Source organism: Abramis brama (assembly GCF_963993115.1).
Source record: "Abramis brama genome assembly, chromosome: 23".
Lineage (NCBI taxonomy): Eukaryota > Metazoa > Chordata > Actinopteri > Cypriniformes > Leuciscidae > Abramis > Abramis brama.
Genome location: NC_139985.1, coordinates 28,607,719 through 28,634,228, shown reverse-complemented (window position 1 = coordinate 28,634,228; position 26,510 = coordinate 28,607,719). Strand labels below are relative to the sequence as shown.

The 26,510-nt window shown below is 37.7% G+C and overlaps 1 protein-coding gene across 8 annotated transcripts in view; it reads right to left on the bottom strand.

Annotated features, from left to right (window-relative positions):
• Window positions 1–26,510, bottom strand: part of lrp1aa (low density lipoprotein receptor-related protein 1Aa) — a 192,347-nt gene that overhangs the window by 84,053 nt on the left and 81,784 nt on the right. For 4 of the 8 annotated variants that reach the window (XM_084101218.1, XM_084101222.1, XM_084101219.1 and 1 more), the window contains exons 18-33: window positions 19,815–19,931; window positions 19,213–19,293; window positions 17,763–17,930; window positions 15,912–16,094; window positions 15,030–15,227; window positions 14,273–14,518; window positions 12,787–12,984; window positions 12,421–12,628; window positions 10,850–11,014; window positions 9,602–9,846; window positions 7,687–7,818; window positions 6,305–6,532; window positions 5,243–5,417; window positions 1,749–1,843; window positions 245–394; window positions 24–164 (exon numbers count right to left, since the gene is read on the bottom strand). In XM_084101218.1, the coding sequence (XP_083957344.1) occupies window positions 24–164; window positions 245–394; window positions 1,749–1,843; window positions 5,243–5,417; window positions 6,305–6,532; window positions 7,687–7,818; window positions 9,602–9,846; window positions 10,850–11,014; window positions 12,421–12,628; window positions 12,787–12,984; window positions 14,273–14,518; window positions 15,030–15,227; window positions 15,912–16,094; window positions 17,763–17,930; window positions 19,213–19,293; window positions 19,815–19,931 (2,730 nt within the window). The remainder of the gene's footprint in view (window positions 1–23; window positions 165–244; window positions 395–1,748; window positions 1,844–5,242; window positions 5,418–6,304; window positions 6,533–7,686; window positions 7,819–9,601; window positions 9,847–10,849; window positions 11,015–12,420; window positions 12,629–12,786; window positions 12,985–14,272; window positions 14,519–15,029; window positions 15,228–15,911; window positions 16,095–17,762; window positions 17,931–19,212; window positions 19,294–19,814; window positions 19,932–26,510) is intronic. The other 4 variants (XM_084101220.1, XM_084101224.1, XM_084101221.1 and 1 more) reach the window with 1 other exon arrangement.

Below are 26,510 nucleotides of genomic sequence, written 5' to 3'. Positions count from 1 at the left end.
CTGCATGCAAATGATTGTTGAACCTGTCTGCACGGTCTCATTGTAGATCTTCATGTGCATCATGGGAGACGTGCTGTTTCTCAACACCTTCCAGTCTCCTCCATCACTCTTATCACACGTGCCGATCTGATCCGTGCCCTGATCCGCCCACCACAGCTTATCACCTACACAACATCACTCACATCATTATTATTCAGTAAAAGTCAAGGAATTGCAGGATCTTGCAGTGCAGTGCTATACTTACCCATGATAGCCAGCGCAGAAGCTTTGTTGAGTTTGCCTTTGACCGCGTCTAACACCTCGAGTCCTGATCCGTCCAGCTTGCAGCGGTTAATGGTGCTGTTCCCAGAGCTGACCCAGTACAGCTGCTCCGAGTCGAAGTCTATGGCCAGACCTGCAGAACAGAACACAGACACACTTTATAATGCTTTCTCAACCATCTCAGAGCAACTAATGAGGGTTTTTACCGCTATATACTGAACAAGTTATCATGAAGAAGATCATCAGACACATGGGGTCTCATTTTCTAACCATGCATTTAAACATATTGATGGTCTAAAACTGCCAGCGAATTTATTATCAAAGTCTTAAAGAAACATGGACAGTTTTAAGTCAAAATTGTTAAGTACAATATAACCACTTGCTGAAAAAGTCACACAATGTAACCTCCATTATTCCTGAAAATGTTCCTCTAGTTCCTACAATTCACCTTTTAGCCATCACCTCACTTAACAAGTGTTTTAACTTCCTTGACTAACTAAACACAGGGCTCAACAGTTCTCATTTCTTCTTCTTGCCTAGTTAGCCCAGTAGCTGATATTACGTCATCTAGCGACATTTAGCTACTTTTTGAGCAGGCTTTAGCCACAGTCAGTGTTTTATTTTTGGAAATGTAAATGTATAATTTTATATTTTTACTGTACATATATTATATTATATTAAATCAAATTAAATATATCAATAACTACATTAGTTAACATGAACTAACAAAGATCAATACTTCTACAGCATTTATTAATCTTAGTTAATGTTAATCTCAGTATTTACTAATACATTTTTAAGATCAAAAGTTGTATCTGTTGATATTAGTTAATGCACTGTGAACACTAATATAAATTGTTTTATTAACTAACATTAACAAAGGTTAATAAATGCTGAAAAAAATATGTTGCGCATTGTTAGTGTTAGTTAATGCAGTAAAAATTCTCACTTAAAATGTATTGTTTTTAATATTTTGTTATACATAATTTTTACAATTATTTAATGATTTATTAAACATTTTGCACATAAAATGTATTTATTTAATTTATTTTAAATTATTATTACTATTTATTTAACAACAAAAAAAAAAAGTTCAAATTTGAAATGTGTAAAAGCACATGTCGGAGCCATAGCCCTCTCGAGGTCCTTTCACAAGTCCTGTTTCCTTCTCTACTAACATTGCTTCCTGTCATCTCTACACTGTTATATTTAATAAAGACTAAAATAAGGGCTAAAGAAGTATATTATCAAAAAATGTAAGACAATATGGTTCTAGAAACACAGCAGACTGAACTCCCTGATTCTCTCACACTGGTAAAGTGTTGTTGTTAGCATAGGAAACTGCAGTTCGGTGGATGATTCAGATGTTATCCCCTGAAGGTAATGTATTTGTCTAATTAGTTTTAAGTGCTAATGTGTTTCTACAACCCAGTGCAATCATGTTGTAAGGTTGTTGAGGCTGAACCCCTCTCTCAGCTGTCACTCACCCACTGGAGCCTTCTGATCGGTGAAGATCACGGTATGGTTTGTGCCGTCAGTGTTGGCCATGCTGATGTTATCGCCATCAGTCCAGTACAGCTTCCTGGACAGTTCAAGAAAACACATGAGAATAACAGTTATATTGTTAGTAATATTTCAAGATGAAAACTTACTGGACTGAAACAACTTAGGTTTACTTGATTACCCATATATGTGACCCTGGACCACAAAACCAGTCACATGGGTCAGTTTTTGGAAATTGAGATTTATACATCATCTGAGAACTGAATAAATAAACTTTCCATTGATGTGTGGTTTGTTTGGATAGGAAAAATATTTGGCCGAGATACAACTATTGAAAATCTGGAATCTGAGAGTGCAAAAAAATCGAAACATTGAGAAAATCTCCATTTGTCCATTTATGTTCACGATTTTGCTGCATTCACTCACAAAAATAAATGTTTTATATATTTACGGTTGGAAATTTACAAAATATCTTCACGGAACATGATCTTTACTTAATATCCTAATGATTTTTGGCATAAAAGAAAAATCGATAATTTTGACCCATACAATGTATTGTTGGCTATTGCCACAAATATACCCGTGCGACTGGTGACGTGATCCAGGGTCACATATCTTTTTTTATATGTTCAAATGTTAGTATTAAATATGATACATCAGGCTTTTGGAGAACGGTTTATTTGTTCATCATCTTTCAATCATCACTGAATTGCATTGCATTATATGTTTTAAAACTACAGAGCTTTGATGATAAAACTAAGCATTTAAATATATCTTACTAAGACATAGTATTGGCAGATATAGAGACAGAGATATTTATATGCAGTTTATATAAAGATCTCATTGATTTACATTACAATCAGAATTCATCTTACTTTTTGTCAATATAAATATCAACATCTGCACCAAATTGTGTGGTTTTGCTCAGTTTGGGCCTCTGAATAAAACTGAACTGTTTTTTCTCCTTGATCATGAGCTCATGTTGTCCTATATCATAATATATGAGCAATATTTTGTCTAAAGGTTAAAAAAACTATTCCATAAAAAAAATCTGACTATTGTTTCATATGTCAGGGTTTAAGCAGTTTATATCCTTCATCAAACAATCAACTTAATTAACCAGAATCAAACTGAAATTTCAATATGGCCTTGACTGGTGTCACGGTTTTGGTCTTTGTATTTTGGGACTCTTAGTTTGAAGTTCTTTCTGTTCTGTTTAGTTCCTGTTTCCTTGGTTGTCATAGTTATTCATTGTTTAATTGATTAGAGTCTCAGTCTCACCTGTCCCTCATTGTTACTGTGTATTTAAAACGTCAGTTGTCTTCTATTCTTTGTTTTTGAAGTTTCGTGCTGGTGTTTCTATGTATAGTTCCGGGTGTTTATTAAATGTTAATCTGCGTCAATCATCTTTATCTGAATTATCAAGTCAAGCCAGCGCGTGATTTATCTTGATCTAATTATTTAATCAGCATGTGCTGAGTGAGTGTGAATGTGTTTCTACTGTGAATGAATCAGTGAATGAATATTTTAAATGAGCGAATGGTTCTCGTTCACTTTCAAGCAAAATCAAGAGATTTCTGGGTTACCACATAAATATTTTAATTAATTACGGTCATAAATTATAAAACGGCTATTGGGAATGTGCCATTAAGAATTATTACAAACTTGCACATGGAACATGCAGATGTCTTTTTTTCAAACTATGGGTGAGTGTTTCACTCAATTATTTTATTTCATTATGCGCTTCATTTCCACTAGCATGGAAGACGGTAATGAAGGATGATGACAAAAAGCAGTTTGGGCACTTTAACTAAATAAATATATGCCCTGCGGGTTTAATATATATATATATATGCGCTTTATTTATTTACGTGTGTCTCAGAGCGGCTCCGTTCACAGTAAATGCTGCTCCACATCAACTGTTATCATTAACATGCGTGGAGCGTCTTAAACTCCATCTCTGCATATGCTGTGAGTTTGGTTTGCTTATAAAGTCAATCTGGGAATGCAACATGCGCCATTTCATTAGATTTGTAAGGTAAATCATTTATAAACCTACACCCATGGTTCGAATTACATGGGAGCCAGTGGGAGCTGAGCTCCCATAGAGAGAGGATGAGCTCCCATGAAAGCAGTAAAATCATACACCTGTGGGGGTCTCTAAAAATCATCAGCACCATTATTTTAAATTACAAATAAAGCACTTTTTCCTTCAGACTACTGTAGCATGACTTAAAAGATAGGACAAGATGCCAAACACATGGATCTCGCGGGATCTCGGATCGTCATCACACTACGGTACATCCTTATGCTTAAATCAAGTGATAAAAGTGCCGCTGCGATCATTGGCGCGGATACTGTGTTTGTTTGTGGCTCGCGCACAGTCTTCACTCGGGCACGCTTCAATCCGTTGTGGAGACTCTCTATTCGTTCCAGTAAAATTACAAAACAAAATGCACACAAACGTGTCTCTGCCTGATATAGAACCACTTATAAACATAATCGGATTTGATGAAAAAAAAAAAAATGTATATGAGTGCGGATTCGAACCTTGAACCTCTGACGCGTTTGACAAATGTTCTACCACTGGACCACTTCTAAAAATTCTCACAACTAACAGCATATATTAGACCTCATTAAACGACAAATTAAACCAATGTACTATTTAAATTGAGTTGTGTTACCAACGCTTTTTTATTAAATTTGTATTATATTTACAAATTTTTATATTTTTATATTACATTATTAAGCTACCGCGCCTGCTCTTAGGCTACTTTTTTTTCTTCTTTTTTTAAAGAGACCCCCACAAAGATGAAATCATAATTCGAACCCTGCCTACACCAATACAAAAAGAATACGCCAATATCTTTCTAAATATGCAAACTGTTCATCGCGATTTCAAAATAAAAGTCCCAACCCTCGCTCCGAGTTTGCATGTTCTGATGTCCACATGTTCTTGTTCAAGAAATTACAGTGGCTTTAACATTTCTATCATTAAAAAAGTGGCCAAATAATAAAGATTAAGTAAACATTTGAATTAAATGTTGTTTGGCCAATATTAAACAAGGATTTGATCTGCTGTAAAGTGTAACAACACCAGGCTGTTGACACCCTCTACAGGCCTTTGTTATAATGCATAATGTGCATAAGATGATTGTTTATATTATGTATATTATGTATTGTAACAGTGTTGTTCTATAAAATCATATGGTTACTTGCTTTTGATACTTTATTTCCAATTACTCGATTAATCGTCAAAATAATAGACAGATTAGTCGATTACCAAAATAATCAATTGGACAATATCCTAAAGCCTGTACTCTATGTCACGATGTCGCCCAGTAAAACAGGAGAAAACAAGAGTGCATGCGGTTGATCCTGTTATGCATCTATTTCTCTGCTTTAGGAGGTAAAGCGTGTAGGAGGGCAGGGTTGCGTGTGTAAATGTCTCGAGTGTTTGTTGCACGAGTGCGCTCACCCCAGTATAGGATGCAGCACGAGGCAATGGGGCTTGTCCAGGCCTTGAATAACAGCGTTTTTGAAGGAGCCATCCAGTCTGGCCACGTTGATCTGTTTCTTATTGCCGTCATAGCTGGTCCAGAAGAGATTGCGTGAAACCCAGTCCACCGCCAGACCATGTGCGTTGGGGATATCTGATCACACGCAAAATAACCATTTCCAGATATTAATTGTTTAAATCAATATAATCAGATGAAAGACACAGAAATCTTCCAAGATTTCCACAGGGATAAACATCTGGACGAACAGAAAGACGGATGGTAAAGTGTGAGTCATTATTTCATCATAAAACCCAACATGTCTGTAATTTGGTTTTGAGGGCTGTGCTAATTTTACTTAAACAGCACTCACTAAAAAACTCTCGACTGTAAACACGACTGCACTTCTGCACTGTAAACAAAGACCGAGATTCTCATACACACAATAACAAGATTTCAACAACAACATCCTGATATTCTGAAGCCTTGTGTGAACTCAGAATAGAATTATTAGATTCTCTCAATGGGGTAGTTCAGCCAAAAATGAAAATTCTGTCATCATTTAATCACCTCCACCTGTCTGACTTTCTTTCTTCTGCAGAACACAAAAGATATTACTATTTTTGTCCATATCACGAAATTCATTGTGGTCCAAAACGACACTGACTTTCATTGTAAGGACATTTTTAGTGTTCCACAGAAGAAAGAAAGTCAATGATGACAGCGTCGACAGTGAAAATGATTATAATGTACTTTAAGTGTTATTCTAACAACCTTAATTTATATGATTTCCATTTTCAATGAGTCTGTATGAAGTCATAATTACATTTTTAGAATTCTCATATCAAGTATCTGCTTTGGCATTTAAAATTGTGAAATTGATATAGTCTAGTAATCTCTAGTAAATTCATCCACTAGCAAAAGGAATTCACATATTACACCAACTTAGTAAAAGAGAAGAAATAAAAGCAGTGTTTTAACAGCTATTCTCTGCTGTACATGTGCATCTGCTTTTATTCCAGTCAGACTGATGAGTGTTGTACCTGCAGACACCACTGTCTCTATTCCTGTGCCGTTGATGAAGGCCCTCTTGATGGTCTGAGTCCGAACATCCGACCAATAGATGCGCTTCTCCAGAGCGTCGTAATCCACAACCGTGACGTTGTCGATGTCAGGGACGGTGAAGGAGACCATGTAGTTGTAGTATGGATTATAGATGTCCACTCCTCTTATCTCAATCTGACGAGCGTACAGTAGGAACTGACGCGACTCTGGAAGAGAGACAGAGAGACCTGTCATGACTGGAGACAAAAAGGACGACAAATCGAACCAGACAAAAGGTCACTGGAAAAAAAAAATCCCAGAGGAAATTAATTTAAATGTGAGGATCCATTCACATTTACCAGTACCTTTTCTGTTGAGTTTACAGAAATTTCCTTCAACCCTAAAAAAACCCCCAGTGAAAAATGAATACAGAAAATTCTTCATATAAACACAGTACATTCTCAGGGTGTGGTTGAGGTTTATATGGGACAGCTGACTCTCTTGAAACAGCATATTTAAAGAAAAGTTCAAAGTTAAAGAGAAATTTATTCTGACACGTATATGCGCAATAGACTTCGACTGTAAGTAAATAATGCATTCATGTTTTTACGAACTAAGGGACAAGTCTATTTTCTTCAATAATCAACAGTAGGTTAGGCTGCGTGAGAGAGATGCCAAGATATCGATCGTTCCGCCAAAGCAACAACAGAAAAAAACATCTTTAAAAGGAATTTTTCACCAAAAATGAAAATTCTGTCATCATTACCTCACGGTCATGTTGTTCCAAACCCATATGACTTTCTTAATTTTATAAATCATAGAAGTCGATATTTCACTATTTAAGCAAATTTTACGATTTATAAAAAAATAAACAAATGTATTAAATTATTATCTTGCTCTTTTACATACTATATAATGAAAGTGAATGGTGACTGGAGCAAAAATCACCATAAAAACTCCATAAACCTGCCATATAAAGTTGACCTATGGTATAAAATAATATAGGAAGCAAGTTTGTATGAATTAACTTTATACTGCTTTATAATGCTTTTACATGCAATTTTTGGAGCTCCACTCCCATTTCACTTTTATTGTTTGGAAAAGAGCAGCATGGACATTCTGCAAAGTATATGGATAACACTTTATTTCGATTGTCCACTTGACTACTAACTATAAGTAACTTTGCAACTACATGTCAACTTATTCTACTAACCCGAGCCCGAACCTAACAGTCTACTAATACTCTAATGAGAGTTAGCTGACACGTAATGAAAGTTAGTTGAGAAACTGACGAGACTCAGCACAGATTCTGTCAGGATGTAAATGAATCTGAAGATGATGACAGGTCTGTTGTGCCGCTGGATCGAGCTCTAGTTCGTACCGTAGCAGGTGTGGTTGTCTTCACTCAGTCTCATGAGGTGAGGACAGGCGCAAGAGAACGTCTGGTTGTAGTTGATCAAGCACAGGTGAGAACATGGACCCAAACCACCGTTAGCAGCACACGGGTTCGGCGCTGGAGAGAGAGGTGAGACAGACGGAAATGAAGAGGAGGTGAAGTATTGAGCTTTATTGTGTCATTGCCACATTCAAATGTATGGCCAAGAAACCAAACCAGCTGAGACACTGATGACAGATTGATATGTCGGCCAAGCTGAGCAGATTAGAGAGAGAGAGAGAGAGAGAGAGAGAGAGAGAGAGAGAGAGAGAGAGGGGTTTGATGAAAAGTAAGACAGATAAATCCCAAGGTTAAAGGTTTAAAACAGATAGAGGAACTTCTGAAAGCATGTCTAAACCAATTCATCCCCTCTGTCTGCTCCCGTTAGACATGAATAAACAGATGTCTGCCTCTATAAGATGAAGTCAGTGAGCTAAACTATCATGACAAGTTTATTCACAAGCTGCATTATTAAGCGCCAAACACCATCAACATGTGTGTCCATCAAGCCGACTGGCCCTTCCCTCAAATTGACCCACAGTCTTAAAGTTGACACAATAACTAATCAAACAATAAAAGTAACTTTCACAAGAAAACTTGAAAGAATGAAATGATCTGTGATGTCCAGACAACAAACCACTTTTAAAAGCTCAGAATGAATCTCCATGTTGAATATTGGGGTATCTGGAATCATCTGTGCTTGAGGAGATCAATGCCACAAAGTGATCAAATGAATCTTCATTACTATTAATGATACTTCATTAATAAGCATGCCAAAAAAAGGAATTGCTGAGAAAACTTCAAAGCAATGCATTCAGATTTAAAATGATCCTGAGTAACACTGTCATGTTGAATTTATTCATTCACTAATTCACTCATTTAGCCAATAAATCAATCAAAGCAACTACAGATTTCTTGTTCAACAAATTTTCAATTAGTAATACAATAAATGAATCTATCATTTTGGCAGACATATAAATATACAGTATATACTTTTATAGGACACTTAATATGTTAAGTGAACAGTGTTTGACTAATTGAGGCAAGATTTGGGGGAATTTAGTTGGTGTAAAGAGCAGGGGTGTCCAATACTGCTCCTGGAGGGCCACTGTCCTGCAGAGTTCGGTTCAACCCCAATTAAACACACCCGAACCTGCTAATCAAGGTCTTACTAGGCATAATAGACACTTCCAGGCAGGTGTGTTGAGGAGAGTCGGAGCTAAACTCAGCAGGACAGAGTTTGGACACCCCTGGCGTCAAAGGCTTGTTCACACCAAGAACAATAACTATAACGATAACTATAATGATAACTATATTAGCCTCCACACCAACGGACGATATAGTTCTGTTTATAATAAGCACTTGCTGTAGTTTTGTCATCTGATGCTTTAAATGCTTTTTAAAGTCTTTCAAGTGGATTCTGATTGGTTGTCAATGTCGTTCATCAGCGAGGGAAAAAGAAAATCACTTCGAAAGTGATTACAACAATATCGTTCCTCTGTGGTACCCCAAACCAGGTAATGCAAACCCTACAGGCAATTTCATTGGTCAACTCAATCATCCAGTCACTGTCAATGAATTTGACTTCATGTATTCATTTTCTCAGAGCTGAGAAAATAAAAAATAATGTGACTGACATGACATGATTTACAGGAGAAAAAAAATCACACTATTGGAATCTAATTTTGGAATCCTTTAGAATCAAGCATTTCAAATCAGCTCTTTATGGAAAGTTTCAGTGGCAGTACAGTGATGGAATTAGATTGTTACACCATGGTACTTGTGACATATACCACTGCTTTGAAACAGGAGTTAGTAATATTGATATAGGAGTAACTTTGAAATAAAGTTTGAAGATTACCTTGCGGTTGTCTGGATGGGTGGTATACCTGCAGATCAAAAGGTTGCGTGTTTGTTCTCTGAACCACAGTGACATTGTTTCCTGTCCATTTGTTGGCTTTGGCCAGTGTGTTTGTGCGCCAATCTGTCCAGTAAACCTCTCCGCCGTACATAGTCACAGCAAACGGATGCGAGAGATACTCGTGTCCTCTGAGCACCTCGATCAGTCCTGACCCGTCATACTTGGCTGAATAGATCGCATCCGATCTGAGACATAAGACATAAATAAAGGGTTGTCGGGATCACTAGAGGCTTCCAGGAGCAGGATTGGATACCCCTGGTTTAGGGATTGGGAAAGGGTCAGGGCCATTCTCTAGCAGAGTTTAGCTTTAGACCTGATTAAACACACCTGAACCAGCTAATTAAGGTTATTGGGATGACTAGAGACTTTGCGAAACATATATTAGAACAGGTTAGAGCTAAACTCTACTGTAAAGTGGCCTTCAAGGAGCAGGATTGGCACCACTGGGTCAGGGACTGGGATAGGGTCAGGACACTGCTTGGTTTGTTCTAGGACTGTGGTGTCGAATCTTGCTCCTGGAGGGCCATTCTCTAGCAGAGTTTAGCTTTAGACCTGATTAAACACACCTGAACCAGATAATCAAGGTCTTCGGGATCACTAGAAATTTCCAGTAAAGTGTGTTGGGGCTAAACTCTACAGGACAGACTTGCCTTCCAGGAGCAGGATTGGATACCCCTGGTTTAGGGATTGGGAAAGGGTCAAGGCCACTCTCTAGCAGAGTTTAGCTTTAGACCTGATTAAACACACCTGAACCAGCTAATTAAGTTTGTTGGGATCACTAGAGACTTCCCGGAAGGTGTGTTGGAGCTAATCTCTGCAGGACAGTTGCCTTCCAGGAGCAGGATTGGATACCCCTGGTTTAGGGATTGGGAAAGGGTCAGGGCACTTAGTTTGTTCTAGGACCAACTTCCATTGATACAGGAGCACCTACTGTACTCTCTCAGTGCACAAATGTGCAAAATACGGCAGTACCCTTAAAAGGACATCTTTGTTCCTTATTTAGTTCATACTAGTACCTTAAAGGAATGTACTACTACTAAAATATACCTTTTAAGGCTAGATAAGATACAAAGTTGTCCTTTTAAGGATACTGCCCCAGTGACAAGCTGTTGTATCTTTCTAAAAATACAATTTAAAAAAAGAAATTCCAGAGAGAGTACGGGTTTAGTACATCTCATTAAACATTACCTGGCATCTATCCACAGAATGCGGCGCTCCAGGTAGTCCACAGTCAGCCCGTTGGGCCATCCTCCACTGCCCGTCTCCTTATGGATGGTGCGTCTGCCATGTCCACTCATGGACGCAGCCTCTATCCTGGGCATGCTGGCATCCCAGTCTGTCCAGAATAGGATTCTACAGAATAAGAGCACAGATCAGGGCTTTTTCTATGCTGCTTACAAACGTTTAGTCTCAAAAACAAAAAACGGGAGAATTCTTTATGGAGCTGGCTTTTACTATATGGAAAAGAGCACCGTGAACATTCTTCAAAAATTGTCTTGTATTTGGAACAACATAAGGTTGAGTGAATTATTTTTCAGACTTTGGATGAACCAGTGGTTCTTCACTTCAAGGCACCCCATTCTCAAGACAATATTTGAAGGTAATTCTGGTACTTCTGTTCTAATGACAAAGCTGCTTATTTTCAAACTTTTATTTACAGAAAGTAGGAGTGGCAATTTATTAAAATGATTAAATAAAAAATCATGGTTACACTTTATTTCGATAGTCAACTTTAGACATTCTACTAACTATAAGTAACTTTTCAACTACATGTCAACTAACTCTCATTAGAGTATTAGTAGACCGTCAGTAGTAGTTAGGTTAGGGTTAGGTGTTAGGGTTCGGGTTAGGAGAACCAGTTGACTTGTAATTGCCAAGTTACTTATAGTCAGTAAAATGTCTGTTGGGGGACCAACAAAATAAAGTGTTAGCAAATATTAAGCAGACAGTCTACTAATCCTCTAGTGACAGTTAGTTGACATGTAGCTGCAAAGTTACTTATAGTTAGAAGAATGTCTAAAGTGGACTATCGAAATAAAGTGTTACCAAAATCATAAATTCATTCAAATAATTAAATTACATTTTTACAATAACTGAATGGTCTTTAGTGTTTACGCTTTTTATTTTAAACAATTTTTTACATTTCCATGACTTTTCAGAACTTTTTTAAATCCTCTCATACATTCATGTTTTCCAAGACACTAGATTGCTAGATTGAATAAAAGATGAGCAAAGCTGGATATATAAACTGGCAGTAACGATTGTATTAAAACAAATTCAAAACATGAACAGAACAACCAGTATACTGTGATGAGAATGGATAATGAACTGAAAGAAAAACAGCTTAAATACACAAAACAAACCATTGCAATCAACGAAACAAGCCACAGGTGTACAACTTATTTAATCAATGAGAAACCATAGAAACAAACTGAAAACAGGAAACTGAACTAAAACATGTGTCAAACCCACCCAAAACAGATAGACATACAGATTATCCCTTACAGGATCCTGATTCTTAAATAAAAATGACAGTTGTTAAAGAAACAATTTAAAATAAGAAACAAAATGCCAGCTTACATCTTAATTTTTAGCTGTTTTAGATTATGTTTTGTCTTATTTAAAATAATTTTAACCCATGCTAATTTAAAATATGATTAAGTACTATAGTATGAATAATACTAAAACTGCTTACGTTGCACATGCCACACAAGGGGGAGCAACACAATTTTCAGATGTGGTAATGATGGATTGCTTACCCCTCTCTAGGGTCCAGAGCGATGGCTCGCGGATGCTCCACATCTCCAGCTAGTAGAGTGGTGCGCATCGTACCGTCCAGTTTGGCCACCTCAATCTGATCTAGGTTACTCTCCACCCAGTAGATGTTTCCAGCGATCCAGTCTACAGCCAGACCCTCAGGAGTAGCTAATCCATACTGGATCACCACATCAAAACTTGTCAGTGCTGCTGAAATGAAGGAAAGAGAGAGGAACAGGGACAATATATGTACAAGGAAACATGCTAATCATAGAAGAGGTGTTTTCAGACCACTGTATATATGAACTGTACTGCATTTTTATGAATCTTTGTAACTACTAGTTTAAAAAGAGCTCTGGTTAACTTACCACCATTCTCTGACAGCTTCCCACGGTAAATTTTGTCCTCAACAACATCAGTCCAATAGAGCGAGCTCTCGTTGAGGTGGAAGTCGAGAGCGATGGTGTTCCTCAGGCCTGGCACTAACACGCTGAACTCTCCTTTGTGAAGATCAATCCGTCGGATCTCATGACGGTTGGAGAAGATGATGAAGGGTTTAAATGGATCTGAAAAACAAACAAACAATGAACTCACTGAAAGAATGCCATAAAACGCATGATTCGCTAAAGTAAATGGGTAAATGCTCTGACATTTTTAACATGTCTGTAAAATTATGTGAGATTGGCAATCACATACATGTCTGTGACATTTCCTCTGTTTATCTAAATTATTTTTTATTTCTCAAAGGAATGTGAAATACGTCCAGCAATGCATAATTCATCATTTGATTAGCTTACTGTGCCACTTCCTGTCACAGTAAATCTTCTCCCCCTCCTCTTTCTTCTGGCATTTACATTCTTTCATTATAAAAATAAACCACCAATAATGCTGCCGAACAGTTCCCCGCCATTTTCAGCATTGCTTTCTGTCACACACCGCCTCTTAAACTAAAACTTACATTTTCAGTCTTTTAAGGAAAAAAAGTTGCAATGACTTTACAGAAGAATTTTTCCAATTCTTCTTGTGTGCGGGTGGAAGTTTTCCTCTAGTGCACATAGTTGTCATCTTCTGCCAAACACCCCGAACCACAACAGTTTTCATATCTATTCTAGTTTTTTTTTCTTTCCATCTGTTTGTGGAAATCTTTTAGGATGTACAGTCAAAAGCATTTCATTCAGAAACTATTTCATGAGCTTTGTATTGACATTTTTAAATGACAAAACAAAGACATTTTCTAAGGCAAAAACAAAGACAGAACACAACACAAAACAACACAACACATAAAAACACATCAAAACACCACAACAAAAGAAAACACAAAACAACACAACAAAACACAAAAGAAAACACAACACAAAACAAAACACAACACAAAACAACACAACAAAACACAAAAGAAAACACAACACATAAAAACAACAAAACACCACAACAAAACAAAGCACAACACAACAAAACACACACAAAAATCAAAGCAAAACAAAATACATTTATTCAAATTGCTTACAATCGTAAATCTATTTACTTAGTTAAAATGAATGAGATTAAAACAAAAAAACTTTTTGTTTTGTTTTAATCTCTTAACTAAGTGAATAGATTTATGATCTATAAATCTGGCTATTGTGTATTTAAAACACATTCAGTTTATTAGTACTATTACAGAAATCTTAACCGATTCATTTATATATGAGTGATAAATAAGCACCACATGAAGTTGATTAGTTTATGTAAAAAAATCCATAACCAAAATGGATGGAAATTTTATCTGCTATTCAAATGCATAAATCTCAAATTTAGGCCTAAACATTGTTTGAGTGTACGTATCTCACTGGGATTGACCAGAGCGGATCTCACCTGTGCTCCTGCAGCTCTCCATGTCGGGTTCGAGGGCCCAGCCATCGTAACAGGAGCACTTCACATTGAACTTGTCCTGTTCACAGCGCTGGCTGCACTTCAGGTGTTTGGCACAGAAGCCCTGGATCTGACACGTCTTGTTGTCGGTGCCCAGCTCCATGCCCAGTGGGCACGAGCACAGAATGCCCTCGCCCGGGGCCACTGTACAGTTATGACTGCAGCCGCCATTGTCCAGAGAACACAGATCTAAACCAAGAGAAACAATACGGTTAGACAGTAACAACAAAGGAAGGGGACAGAGGAAGAAAACACAATATGGGATTGTTACATTACATCGGTACTGATGTATTCAATATAGACTGAAAGCATTTAAACGCCTTGACATTAACATTGTAATGTACAGTATGTAATTACACAATAAAATAAAGAAATATACATGTAATGCTATAGTTTCAGTGATGATGTACATGTATAAAAGACAGATGTTTTATGATTGTTTTTTTTAAACTTACAGTATACTTACCGTTAATAAATTAATTACGGTAACACTTTACAATAAGGTCTCATTTGTTAATGCATCATTTAACATGAACTAACAATGAGCAATATGCTGACCTTTGTTAATGTTAGTTTTGGACATTTTTATATGCAATTCATATACATACATACACATACTTAAAGAATGGCCTGAATAAGGCAATAGAGTTGTGCTCTAGATGCATTTGTTTTGCACAAATGTAACAGCGATGACTCTTACCACAGAGTTTTTCATCGGAGCCGTCAGGACAGTCGTCTTTGCCATCACAGAGTTTCTCGGCGGGCAGACAAATGCTGGTGTCATTAGCACACACGTGATGCGAGAGTTTACACACCAGTTCCTCACAGTTATCTTCATCTGAGTTATCTTCACAGTCACTGTCACCATCACACACCCAAGCCTTACTGATACACCGCGCTACACAAAACACACACAAAATATACTCTTGTTAACATGTTAACTGAGGAAAACTACAGACCTTGTGACCCAGTGAACAGGGAATTCTGGGAATTACCTTTTCTTGGATCCACTTTATATTAAGTGTCTTAACATAAAATAATAATTTGGTACAAGGCATTATTTAGTAAATATATGTTTATGATGTACTTACATTTAAAAAAAAATCCTGCATGTAATTACTTGAGCACATAATTAATTTCTGTGTTTAAATATACGTATATAACAATGTTGAACCCACCACTTTACCCACACTTAAACCTACCCATACAACCAAACCTTTCCCTAACCATACCCGTATCACACATGCTCTGCAATACAATAAGTACATTGAACCTAACATTTTATTTTTATTTCACTAAATAAAGAGATGGAAACTGAACCTCTGGAAGCAATTTTGAGAGATGACTCAAATGATTTGGTCAATTGATTTGAATTTCATTATTGCCTCAACTCGTGTTACTTAGCATTTTTCTCTGTATACATTACCAGGTCTGAGATGATAATGAGCCATTCGCTCGTAAACGCACTGCCTACTCGTGGATCACTAAATCTCAAGATAATACTGAATCAGTTTACTGACTGGTCTGAGAACATCAGACCATTACATTTAGAACAAATCATCTATATTTTATGCATCATTACCAGAGTCCCTGCAGCCAAACTTCACGGCTGGATCACACATGTGTGTTACACCCTCGCAGTTCTTCTCATCGCTCAGATCCATGCAGTCAGTGTCTCCATCACAGCGCCAGCGGAGGGGAATACACAACCCGTCCACACGACACTGGAACTCATCTGTGTGACAGCCGCCGGGAGGACGAGTTGCTGTCGGGAGGAAAAAGAGGAATTAAACAGAGCGTGCATAGCAATGTCCAAACAAATATCTTTTTATTTGGGAGAAACCATTTGTGAACAATCTATAGTTTCATCAGTTTCAAACTGTTTCTTAAGAGTTTACATACTGTAAAAAAAATCTTAGATAGGTTAGCTTATCCTGGAAGGGAGAAGTCATAAACTGTAGGTGTACCTCAGGGTTCGGTACTTGGCCCCCTCCTCTTTTCAATATCCAGGCAAACTGATTGTCCTACTAATGCTATACCAATGACAAGCAGCTCTACCATGAATGGCACTTTCATCTCCAAATTTGTGAAGACAGAGGTCCTTATCTTCCCAACTAGCTTGTAATTCAACACTTTTGCAACATCAGGAACTAAGCTAGGAACTTTGGTAACAGAACCTTATTAATAGAGTTTCCTACAATTTCACTGTTGTTTATCTGTGTCACGCCTACATCTTTGTCTTAACTTTTCATTTTCTAAGGAATTTTGGAACTTATTTGTATTGTGGCACTTTTTAAAGACTAATATTTAGTAAATGTATTGATCTGTCTACACTGATACTGTCGGATGAGAACAAAACTTGAACTGAATTGAGCTCGATGATGACACTATTGTCTTCTGTAGAGCTGCTTTATAACTGATTTTGTTTTATTGCACTGAATTGAATTAATATTGAACTGACTTGAGCTGAATAAGGACACTATTGTCTTTGTAGAGCTGCCCTACAGCAGAATTTGAATTCGTCTCATATTTGATGAAGTTTTCATTCTGTTATTGTATTCTCATATTTTCCTGTTTATTACTGTGATGCTGCTTTGAAACAATCTTTACTGTATAAAGTGCTATATAAATAAAGGTGACTTGACTTCTCGTGTTACTGTCTCTTTAGGACACATCACTTATGCTGTTATATTCTTCATTTGTAAGTCATTTTGGATAAAAAAACATCTGTTAAATTAAAAAAGGTAAACACCGTGAGTTCTCCGAAGTCGAATAAAACTGTTATTGTGGTGGTTTTGTGAGGTGGGATTTGGTTGTAATAATCCCTTCTTAAACTCATCATCACAGTGTAATATGCCTCATATCTGCCTCTAGTGCGAACAGAGCCGCTGGAAAACACGTTTATCCCAGGAGAGAGAGACAAGTCTATATTTGGGTAAATGACAGTGGTGTATATGAACACAAAGATTCCTCATTAATTAACTCAAGATGTGCCTTAATGTGGTTATTCTGTGTAATGGCTTCATTCATGTCTTTCTGTGACACAATCATTGAGGAATTTTGACACTTTTATTGAACAGAATTTGTATTGACTTTGGATCCATGATTATATAGAAACCTGTAAACCCTCTGCAGCTCTTTCAGTCACCATTGGTTTCTCTGTGACTTTTCTCACTATTATATTTCCATTGTGCCTGGAGTTGCTGTACAAGAGATGGCCTTTTCTAAACAATGTGCTTGAGGCTTGGTTTCTCTTTCACTTCCTGACAATTGAATCAAAAGCAGGGGCTGCTAAGACATCCAAGTGCTTTCATATCATTATGCATTCCCACTTCAGCACATTAATACTGCCTCAGAATTAGTCTAAAATGTGATTTTTTAGAAGGCAGAATAAGTTATGGTGTGGAAGAAAGCATTAGTGTGATGAACTCACCCTGGTTAGTGCAGTTTGCGTGGGTCTCGTCACTGTAGTCGCCACAGTCGTTGTCTCCGTCACAGGTCCAGTAGTCGGGGATACAGCGACCGCTGTTACATTTAAACTGAGCGCTGGAGCATGAATGACTACAGCCGGCTTCATCACTGTTATCACCACAGTCGTTGTCTGGAAGAGGTTAAATGGTCAAATGTATGCTATGATCCCCTGAAATATAATGCATGAAGTATAAGCCATATTTTAAAGTGCACCACCAGTCGAAGGATTGGACACACTTGAATAAATTTGAGTTTTTTTTACAATCAGATATAAAGGATTTTGCTTGAAATGTGTTTTGCAAACGAATACAAATTGTCAAGGTTATTATCGTTAACGAAAACTAAAACCTTAAAAAACATTTTCATTAACTGAACTAAAATATTAAAAATGTAAACTTATTTCATTTCAGCAAGTTGCTAACATTTTTCACTTTCATTAAGTTTAACTTGTAGTACTAAAATATAAAATTCAGCAAAATTCCCATACTGAAATTTGTATTGTTTTACAGTTTTGATTTCTTTTAATCTATTTGATGATTATTATTAACGTTAAAGAAAGAACAGGTGTGTCCAAACTTTTGACTGAAAATAAAAACTAAGAGGTTATAAGCTGCCTTTAATACTTTACCAATATAAAAGAAGCAGCCATGCTGGGACACATTTTTCTCAGATATACTGGGCCAACATGGAATATCCATGTCCATGTGAGCTATAGGCTATGATTTAATAGAATTCATTTGTAATACAAATGTACAAATAAATGACATTTAGGCTGAAATATGAGTATTTCACATTAATATAACATGGTAAATGTGGCAGCTTGTCTTTAGACACACATTTAACACAATTTTGTAACACATTTAACACAATTTTGTAACATTTTAGAAAATGAATAATAAACATCACAGAAACTGCATAGATCACACATGCACCACTGGGAATGAACACGGGTTAATATTTAAAGCTAAATCTCTTCTTATGGATGTTAATAGTGATGTTAGTTAAAGTGAGATGGGCAGGGGATTTATTTTATTTATTTTTTTACCATTTTGGGGGCAAGATTTTACAAATAATGAATTGCTGCAGATATTTTAGACCTTTCAACAGCTTTAAAGGTATTTCCTGAAATCCTGTTGAGACGTCATTATAATGTTATAACACAAGTAAATTTATGGTGCATGTTGATCTATGCACTAACCGGTCGGGTTCGGACAATTGAACTCATCAGAGCTGTCCCCACAATCCTTTTCTGCAACACACAGCCCATGTGACACAGGGGGAGGGGCAAATGGTCAAGAGAAGAGGACATGACGTTACACAAAAGACACATGAAATGATCAACAAAGACAAATGAGGGAAAAAGTGCAAGGGACACAAAAAGAAAAGAGAAGCAAAACACTTCAGAAGCTCACCGTTATCACAGCGCCAGTTGATGTTGATACAGCGTCCGTTATTACAGGTGAACTGAGTGAGCGGGAAACAGGTTGGGTATGCTGACGACACAAACATCATCATAAACAATCAATAATAACATAGAAAATTAACAAACACTAACAATCAATTATTAAATGCAATATTTAACTACTTTAAATGTGAGTTTTTACTGGTTGCATGTAAATATGAATTTGACTTTATATGGTTCAATGCTTTTAAAGTGGTCGTGTTACATATTTTGATTATTTACGTTGCAATGAATAATTGTCCTAATTGAAAAAATGTTTTACACAAATAAATAGTATAGTAATAATATATGAAGTTTTGAGTTTAATTTATCCAAAATTAGCTTTTTCATGAGCCATTAAATATTATCTATGATGAATAAACCTAGTAAAAACAAAATGTAATTCTAAATGTCTAAAACATTTACAAAAATGTAAATCTATAAAATGTCATAAAACATTTCCTTCAAAGTTGGAACGGACAAAACTAGTTTTTCTAAAACTACCACATGCATATTAATGGCTGAATTCATTATTTGAATAAGCTGGCACCAGCATAAAGTAACATGATCTACCGCAGGACGCAGGCTCATCCGAGCGATCCCCGCAGTCATCATCCAGGTCACATGTCCAGGAGTTGGGAATACAGCGGCCACTGGCACACGAGTACTGATTCGGAGGACACGTCCGAGCTGCAAAGGAGAACCACAACTCAACGCATTCAAATAATAGTTATTATCATATATTATTATGGCCTTCGTGTCGTCTGTAAGCCAGTAGAAAAGCAGCAGATTTACTGTACAACATTACAGTCCTTCTCTTTCTAGAACAGGAATTCATTCCCCACTGCTTTTCTGTGGAAACAGTTCATCTTCAACATGTTTGCCATGACATATTAATTTTCCAGAGCACTCAATATGGAGTTTGTTATGAAAACCCGATGTTTTATAAGTGGAGTCATACGTATTGTGCAATAATAAGGGTTTATTTATTTGTATAGTGTCCACCAGGTTGGAATTCTTGGAAGGGAATCTTTTTGTCAAAGGTCTTGGTTGAAGAAACAGGATCTATATGCAGCAGTCTAATAATCACAAACTCATACTAACAGAAATACTCAAGATACTCAGAATTCTAATACACGGAGCAGAACAACCAAGCTTACAGCGAGAGTCGACAGACAACTAGACAAAATTAACTGAATAATTGTCCTAATTGAAAAAATGTTTTACACAAAGAAATAGTATAGTAATAATAACCAGACAGTTGATGGTATTTTTGCCCCTACTATGGAAGTCAATGGGGTCCATCAACTGTTTGGTTTCCGACATTCCTCAAAATATCTTCTTTTGGGTTCAGCAGAAGAAAGAAAGAAATTCATACAGGTTTGAAACAACTTGAGGGCGAGTAAATGATGACAGAATTTTCATTTTGAAGTGAACTATTCCCATGCTCTTGGTGGATTGCGTTGGTCATTATGGAAATGTTCCGGCTGCGTTTGTGTTCTTTAATTTGCGCGTCGCACAGAACTTCCTACTCCCATCGGCGCTTTTATGGGATTGCGCTCACGCTAATTTTCCCTGTTTAGTAAATCTGGCCCCTAGTATGCCAAGACCAAATACATTAACATTATCCAACCATTAACATGCTAAATACATTTATAAATGTAATAAATGTATGCATAATGCTAAACATAATGTTTACAACTTGTAATACAGTGAGGAAAATAAGTATTTGAACACCCTGCTATTTTGCAAGTTCTCCCACTTGGAAATCACGGAGGGGTCTGAAATTGTCATCGCAGGTGCATGTCCACTGTGAGAGACATAATCTAAAAAAAAAAAATCCAGAAATCACAATATATGATTTTTTAACTAATTATTTGTATGATACAGCTGCAAATAAGTATTTGAACACCTGTCTATCAGCTAGAATTCTGACCCTCAAAGACCTGTTAGTCTGCCTTTAAAATGTCCACCTCCACTCCATTTATTATCCTAAATTAGATGCACCTGTTTGAGGTCGTTTGAGGCTGCATAAAGACACCTGTCCACCCCATACAATCAGTAAGAATCCAACTACTAACATGGCCAAGACCAAAGAGCTGTCCAAAGACACTAGAGACAAAATTGTACACCTCCACAAGGCTGGAAAGGGCTACGGGGAAATTGCCAAGCAGCTTGGTGAAAAAAGGTCCACTGTTGGAGCAATCATTATAAAATGGAAGAAGCTAAACATGACTGTCAATCTCCCTCGGACTGGGGCTCCATGCAAGATCTCACCTCGTGGGGTCTCAATGATCCTAAGAAAGGTGAGAAATCAGCCCAGAACTACACGGGTGGAGCTGGTCAATGACCTGAAAAGAGCTGGGACCACCGTTTCCAAGGTTACTGTTGGTAATACACTAAGACGTCATGGTTTGAAATCATGCATGGCACGGAAGGTTCCCCTGCTTAAACCAGCACATGTCAAGGCCCGTCTTAAGTTTGCCAATGACCATTTGGATGATCCAGAGGAGTCATGGGAGAAAGTCATGTGGTCAGATGAGACCAAAATAGAACTTTTTGGTCATAATTCCACTAAACGTGTTTGGAGGAAGAAGAATGATGAGTACCATCCCAAGAACACCATCCCTACTGTGAAGCATGGGGGTGGTAGCATCATGCTTTGGGGGTGTTTTTCTGCACATGGGACAGGGCGACTGCACTGTATTAAGGAGAGGATGACCGGGGCCATGTAGGAATTTTGGGGAACAACCTCCTTCCCTCAGTTAGAGCATTGAAGATGGGTCGAGGCTGGGTCTTCCAACATGACAATGACCCGAAGCACACAGCCAGGATAACCAAGGAGTGGCTCTGTAAGAAGCATATCAAGGTTCTGGCGTGGCCTAGCCAGTCTCCAGACCTAAACCCAATAGAGAATCTTTGGAGGGAGCTCAAACTCCGTGTTTCTCAGCGACAGCCCAGAAACCTGACTGATCTAGAGAAGATCTGTGTGGAGGAGTGGGCCAAAATCCCTCCTGCAGTGTGTGCAAACCTGGTGAAAAACTACAGGAAACGTTTGACCTCTGTAATTGCAAACAAAGGCTACTGTACCAAATATTAACACTGATTTTCTCAGGTGTTCAAATACTTATTTGCAGCTGTATCATACAAATAAATAGTTAAAAAATCATACATTGTGATTTCTGGATTATTTTTTTTTAGATTATGTCTCTCACAGTGGACATGCACCTACGATGACAATTTCAGACCCCTCCATGATTTCTAAGTGGGAGAACTTGCAAAATAGCAGGGTGTTCAAATACTTATTTTCCTCACTGTAAGTACTTCAATGAGCTCATTGTTTCTGCCTAAAATTAATACATTGTTAGCTAACTGCGTGATTTTTGTGATTAATTTGTTATTAATACATATTTAGATTCTCTGCGTGTACATTTCTGAAATCCATAACTTGGACACAGTCACCTCTGATAACAGATCACTCTAAACTGTAATGTAGGCACATGCATTTTCTGTAAAGCTGCTTTAAACGATATGTATTTTGAAAAGTGCTATACAAATAAATGTGAATTGAACTGAATTCGAACTATTCCGAGAGTTGTCATGATTGAAACATACATGTATAATGCACGATACTTATTCTTGGATATCTGTAACAGTTTGTTGTGTGTTGCAAAAGCAAACAAAGCACTTAAGCATACACACTCATAATTATAACTTCAGCAGTGGGAAGTAGGATCTTCTGATTCTAGCATGTGAAGGAAATAAGGAAATGGGAAATATGTCAGCACAAAAAAAAAAGTGTTGTCAAAGCATTATTTGAAATCTTCAAGTAGTAGAGACAAATTCATGAATATTTATATTAACCGTTTTTATTTCTGCACTCAGCTTCCCTGTTATTTCCGATATTTTATCTGAATTCAGCTTTTTATGTGAATCTGCTTAAGTGAAATTTCAGATTTTCTTTCTTTCGGAGTTGACAGCTGTTTAAGGCTGTTTAAATGAACGTAAATATCACTGTCCCAAACCTCCTTCCAGAGACCTCGGCATTAGAGTGTATTGTCAGAATATTCAACCCAATCACTTGCATTTATCAATCTTATTCACTTCCTTATCAATTCCTTGTATTCATTTAGTAGTTGTTAGTTACTCTTGTTTATCTTTTTGTTAATAAAATCCATTTTATTACACTTGTGTCTTCCTTGTGTTGATAACACAGTAAGAAGTTATACAATATCTTACAGATCCTTCAGATTGGTCATTTGACAAACTCCCTCCAATTTATTCATCAATCTTGCTAGATTGTACTTTAGTGTCAAGGTGAGACTGAAAGAAAGCGTTATCTGTAGACTGGGTAAACCCAGCCGATCAGCCGGCGATGTGATTTCGCCCTGGAGCTCAGGCTGGACACCTGTACATTCTTCTATCCTGCTTCCGTTACAAATCTGCGGGGACCAATCACAAACCGGCTTATCCACCTGACGCGCTATTGGCGGGTTTAATCCAATCCAATTCCTATTAACCTCTCGGCGATGATCAATGGCTTCTTTAGGGTGCTTTCAATAAAACATTTTAAAAGATAATTGCGACTTTTTATCTCACAATTGCGAGTTTACATCTCGCAATTCTGACTTTATTTCTCAGAATTGCGAGATATAAAGTCAGAATTGCGTGAAATAAAGTCGCAATTGCTTCTTATAAAGTCTAAGTGAATTATTATTTGTGACCCTGGACCACAAAACCAGTCTTATGGGTATTTTTTTTTTAAAAATTGAGATTTATACATCATCTGAAAGCTGAATACATAATATTTCCATTGATTTGTTAGGATAGGACAATATTTGGCCGAGATACAACTATTGAAAATCTAGAATCTGAGGGTGCAGAAAAATCGAAATATTGAGAAAATCGCCTTTAAAGTTGTCCATTTCTATTGACGATAGTGCTGTATCCATTCACAAACAATAAATGTTTTATATATTTACTTTACTTAATATCCTAATGATTTTTGGCATAAAAGAAAAATCTATAATTTTGACCCATACAATGTTTTGTTGGCTATTGCCACAAATATACCCGTGTGACATAAGACTGGTTTTGTGATCCAGGGTCACATTTAACCTTTACATTATTTGTTGAACCATGGTATTAATACAAACTACACAATAGTAAGAGGGCCTGAAACTCCCGGGCTGAAAAGTGGCCCCACTCCGGCCCTGACGTGATCTGACCTCGAACAGAATGAACTGCCAAAGAACTGCGCATTTTTGGACTAAACCAGTTGCCGTAGTCAGCTGCGCTGTGCATTATGGGATGAGGAGAAATGTTTGTTGACAGTTTGCACTTTAAGCATGGCAGCTCGCGGACACACTTGGAGTTGTGAGGAGGTGCGGAGCCTGATAGAAATTAATAACGTTATTTTCGAGCCGCTTCATTCTCAAATATTATTGTTTGTCTAAAGTGGTGTAGACAAACTATATAATAAAATATGACCAGGGATACATTAAGCCCACGCAGTCGTCTCTCCATAGTGAACAGCGGCGTGTTGTCTGCCGGATCTTTGTTTACTCCCGGGAGTTCCGTTGGAATTTTCCCGCACGTTAATTCTGACCAATCGAAGTGCAGTTATGGAAATGCGTTCAAGACAGATCTGGCCAACGAGTGATGTGGATGTTGTCACGTGACTGCATTTTGGTTCGTTTTATCAACTCATGAACTGATTCGGACCAGAGCGATCAGTGTGGTGTGAAAAGAGACCAAAACGCCTGAAAAATGCTACAGAATATCATTTTCCACCCTTGGTCCGGACCAAATGAACCAAACTACAGATGTGAAAGCACCCAAACAAATCGCTCGAGTGTGTGTAAACACCACTCACTTTCATGTTTATTTTTTTGCACAACCTGCAAAAACCGCTGGATGCCATCGCTGCTTCTGCAATCCGCTGATCAATGCTCCAAACCGACACGTTTCCTGAGTTTTCGCTGCAAAGTACGTCACCCGGATCGTTGGTCTGATTGGTTGAAGTGTACAGTTGTGTACAGAGTCATTTGAGCTCTGCCCGTTGATCACGCCTCTCGTGCGGAAGAAAATACAGAGCAGACTCTCCAGACTAATGTTCAATCTTAAAAGACTGAGCTTGTTCTGGTGATAGCCAGACTAGTTATCTGACACTCTCACACTGACTTTAAGGGGAAACAATATTAATGTGGTGGCACCTGTGAGACCCCCTAAACTCTGGTGCCCATCGTGAGAAACTATTAAATTAGTTGTGCCCGTGTGAGACCAAATATCACACTGCATTGCAGTCTAGAATTTCTTGCAAAGGCAGAATCATAGACTGCCATGCCTTTAAAATAGATCCGGTCTAAATTAAAGAGCGCAAACCATACAATTCAGCCATGAAGTCAAATATAGTACAACAGTTTGAGCCCAGAACTGCGTCAGATATACCATGTGTGATAAACTCTATATTTACACACTGCTGTGCTAGGTATATTTCAGCTGACTCACGGCAGAACATCAAGGAGAAATATGTTCATCTGATACCTTTATACTTTATTTTCCAGCAATTTTTCAGCAATATCGCATGAGGTGACAATTCAAGTTCCAGTTATGAGATGTGTGATTCGTGTAGATTTAAACCTAGACACTTCATGTCTGAGATGGACTACGGCAACGTCTGTTGGGCTTGTGTGTGTGTGTGTGTGTGTTTGGTTATGGATGGATAAGATGTGCACCGAAAAAGATTCTGACAACCTACACGTCAAAAACATCGTCTTTGCAGAGTGAAGTTTTTGCAGAGGCTTAGTGTGAAGAACGTCATAGAGCTGCACATTCAGATTAAATGCAAACAGAACTTGACTGTGTGAGTGTGTGTGTGTGTGTGTGTTTGCACGTGCGTGCGTGCGAGTGTGTGTGTGAGAGTGTGTGTGCGTGTGTGCGTAAGTGTGTGTGTGTATGAGTGTGTGTGCGTGCATGCGTGCGTGCATGAGTGTTTGTGTGTGAGTGTGTGTGTGAGTGCGTGCGTGCGTGTGTATGAGTGTGTGTGTGTGCGTGGGAGTGTGAGTGAGTGTGTGTGTGTGTGAGTGTGTGCGTGCGTGTGTGAGTGTGTGTGCGTGCGCGTGTGCGTAAGTGTGTGCGTGAGTGAGTGTGTGTGTGTGTGTGTGCGTAAGTGTGTGTGTGTGTGTGTGTGAGTGTTTGTGTGTGTGTATGAGTGTGAGTGTGTGTGTCTGTGTGTGTGCGTAAGTGTTTGTGTGTGTGTGTGTGTGT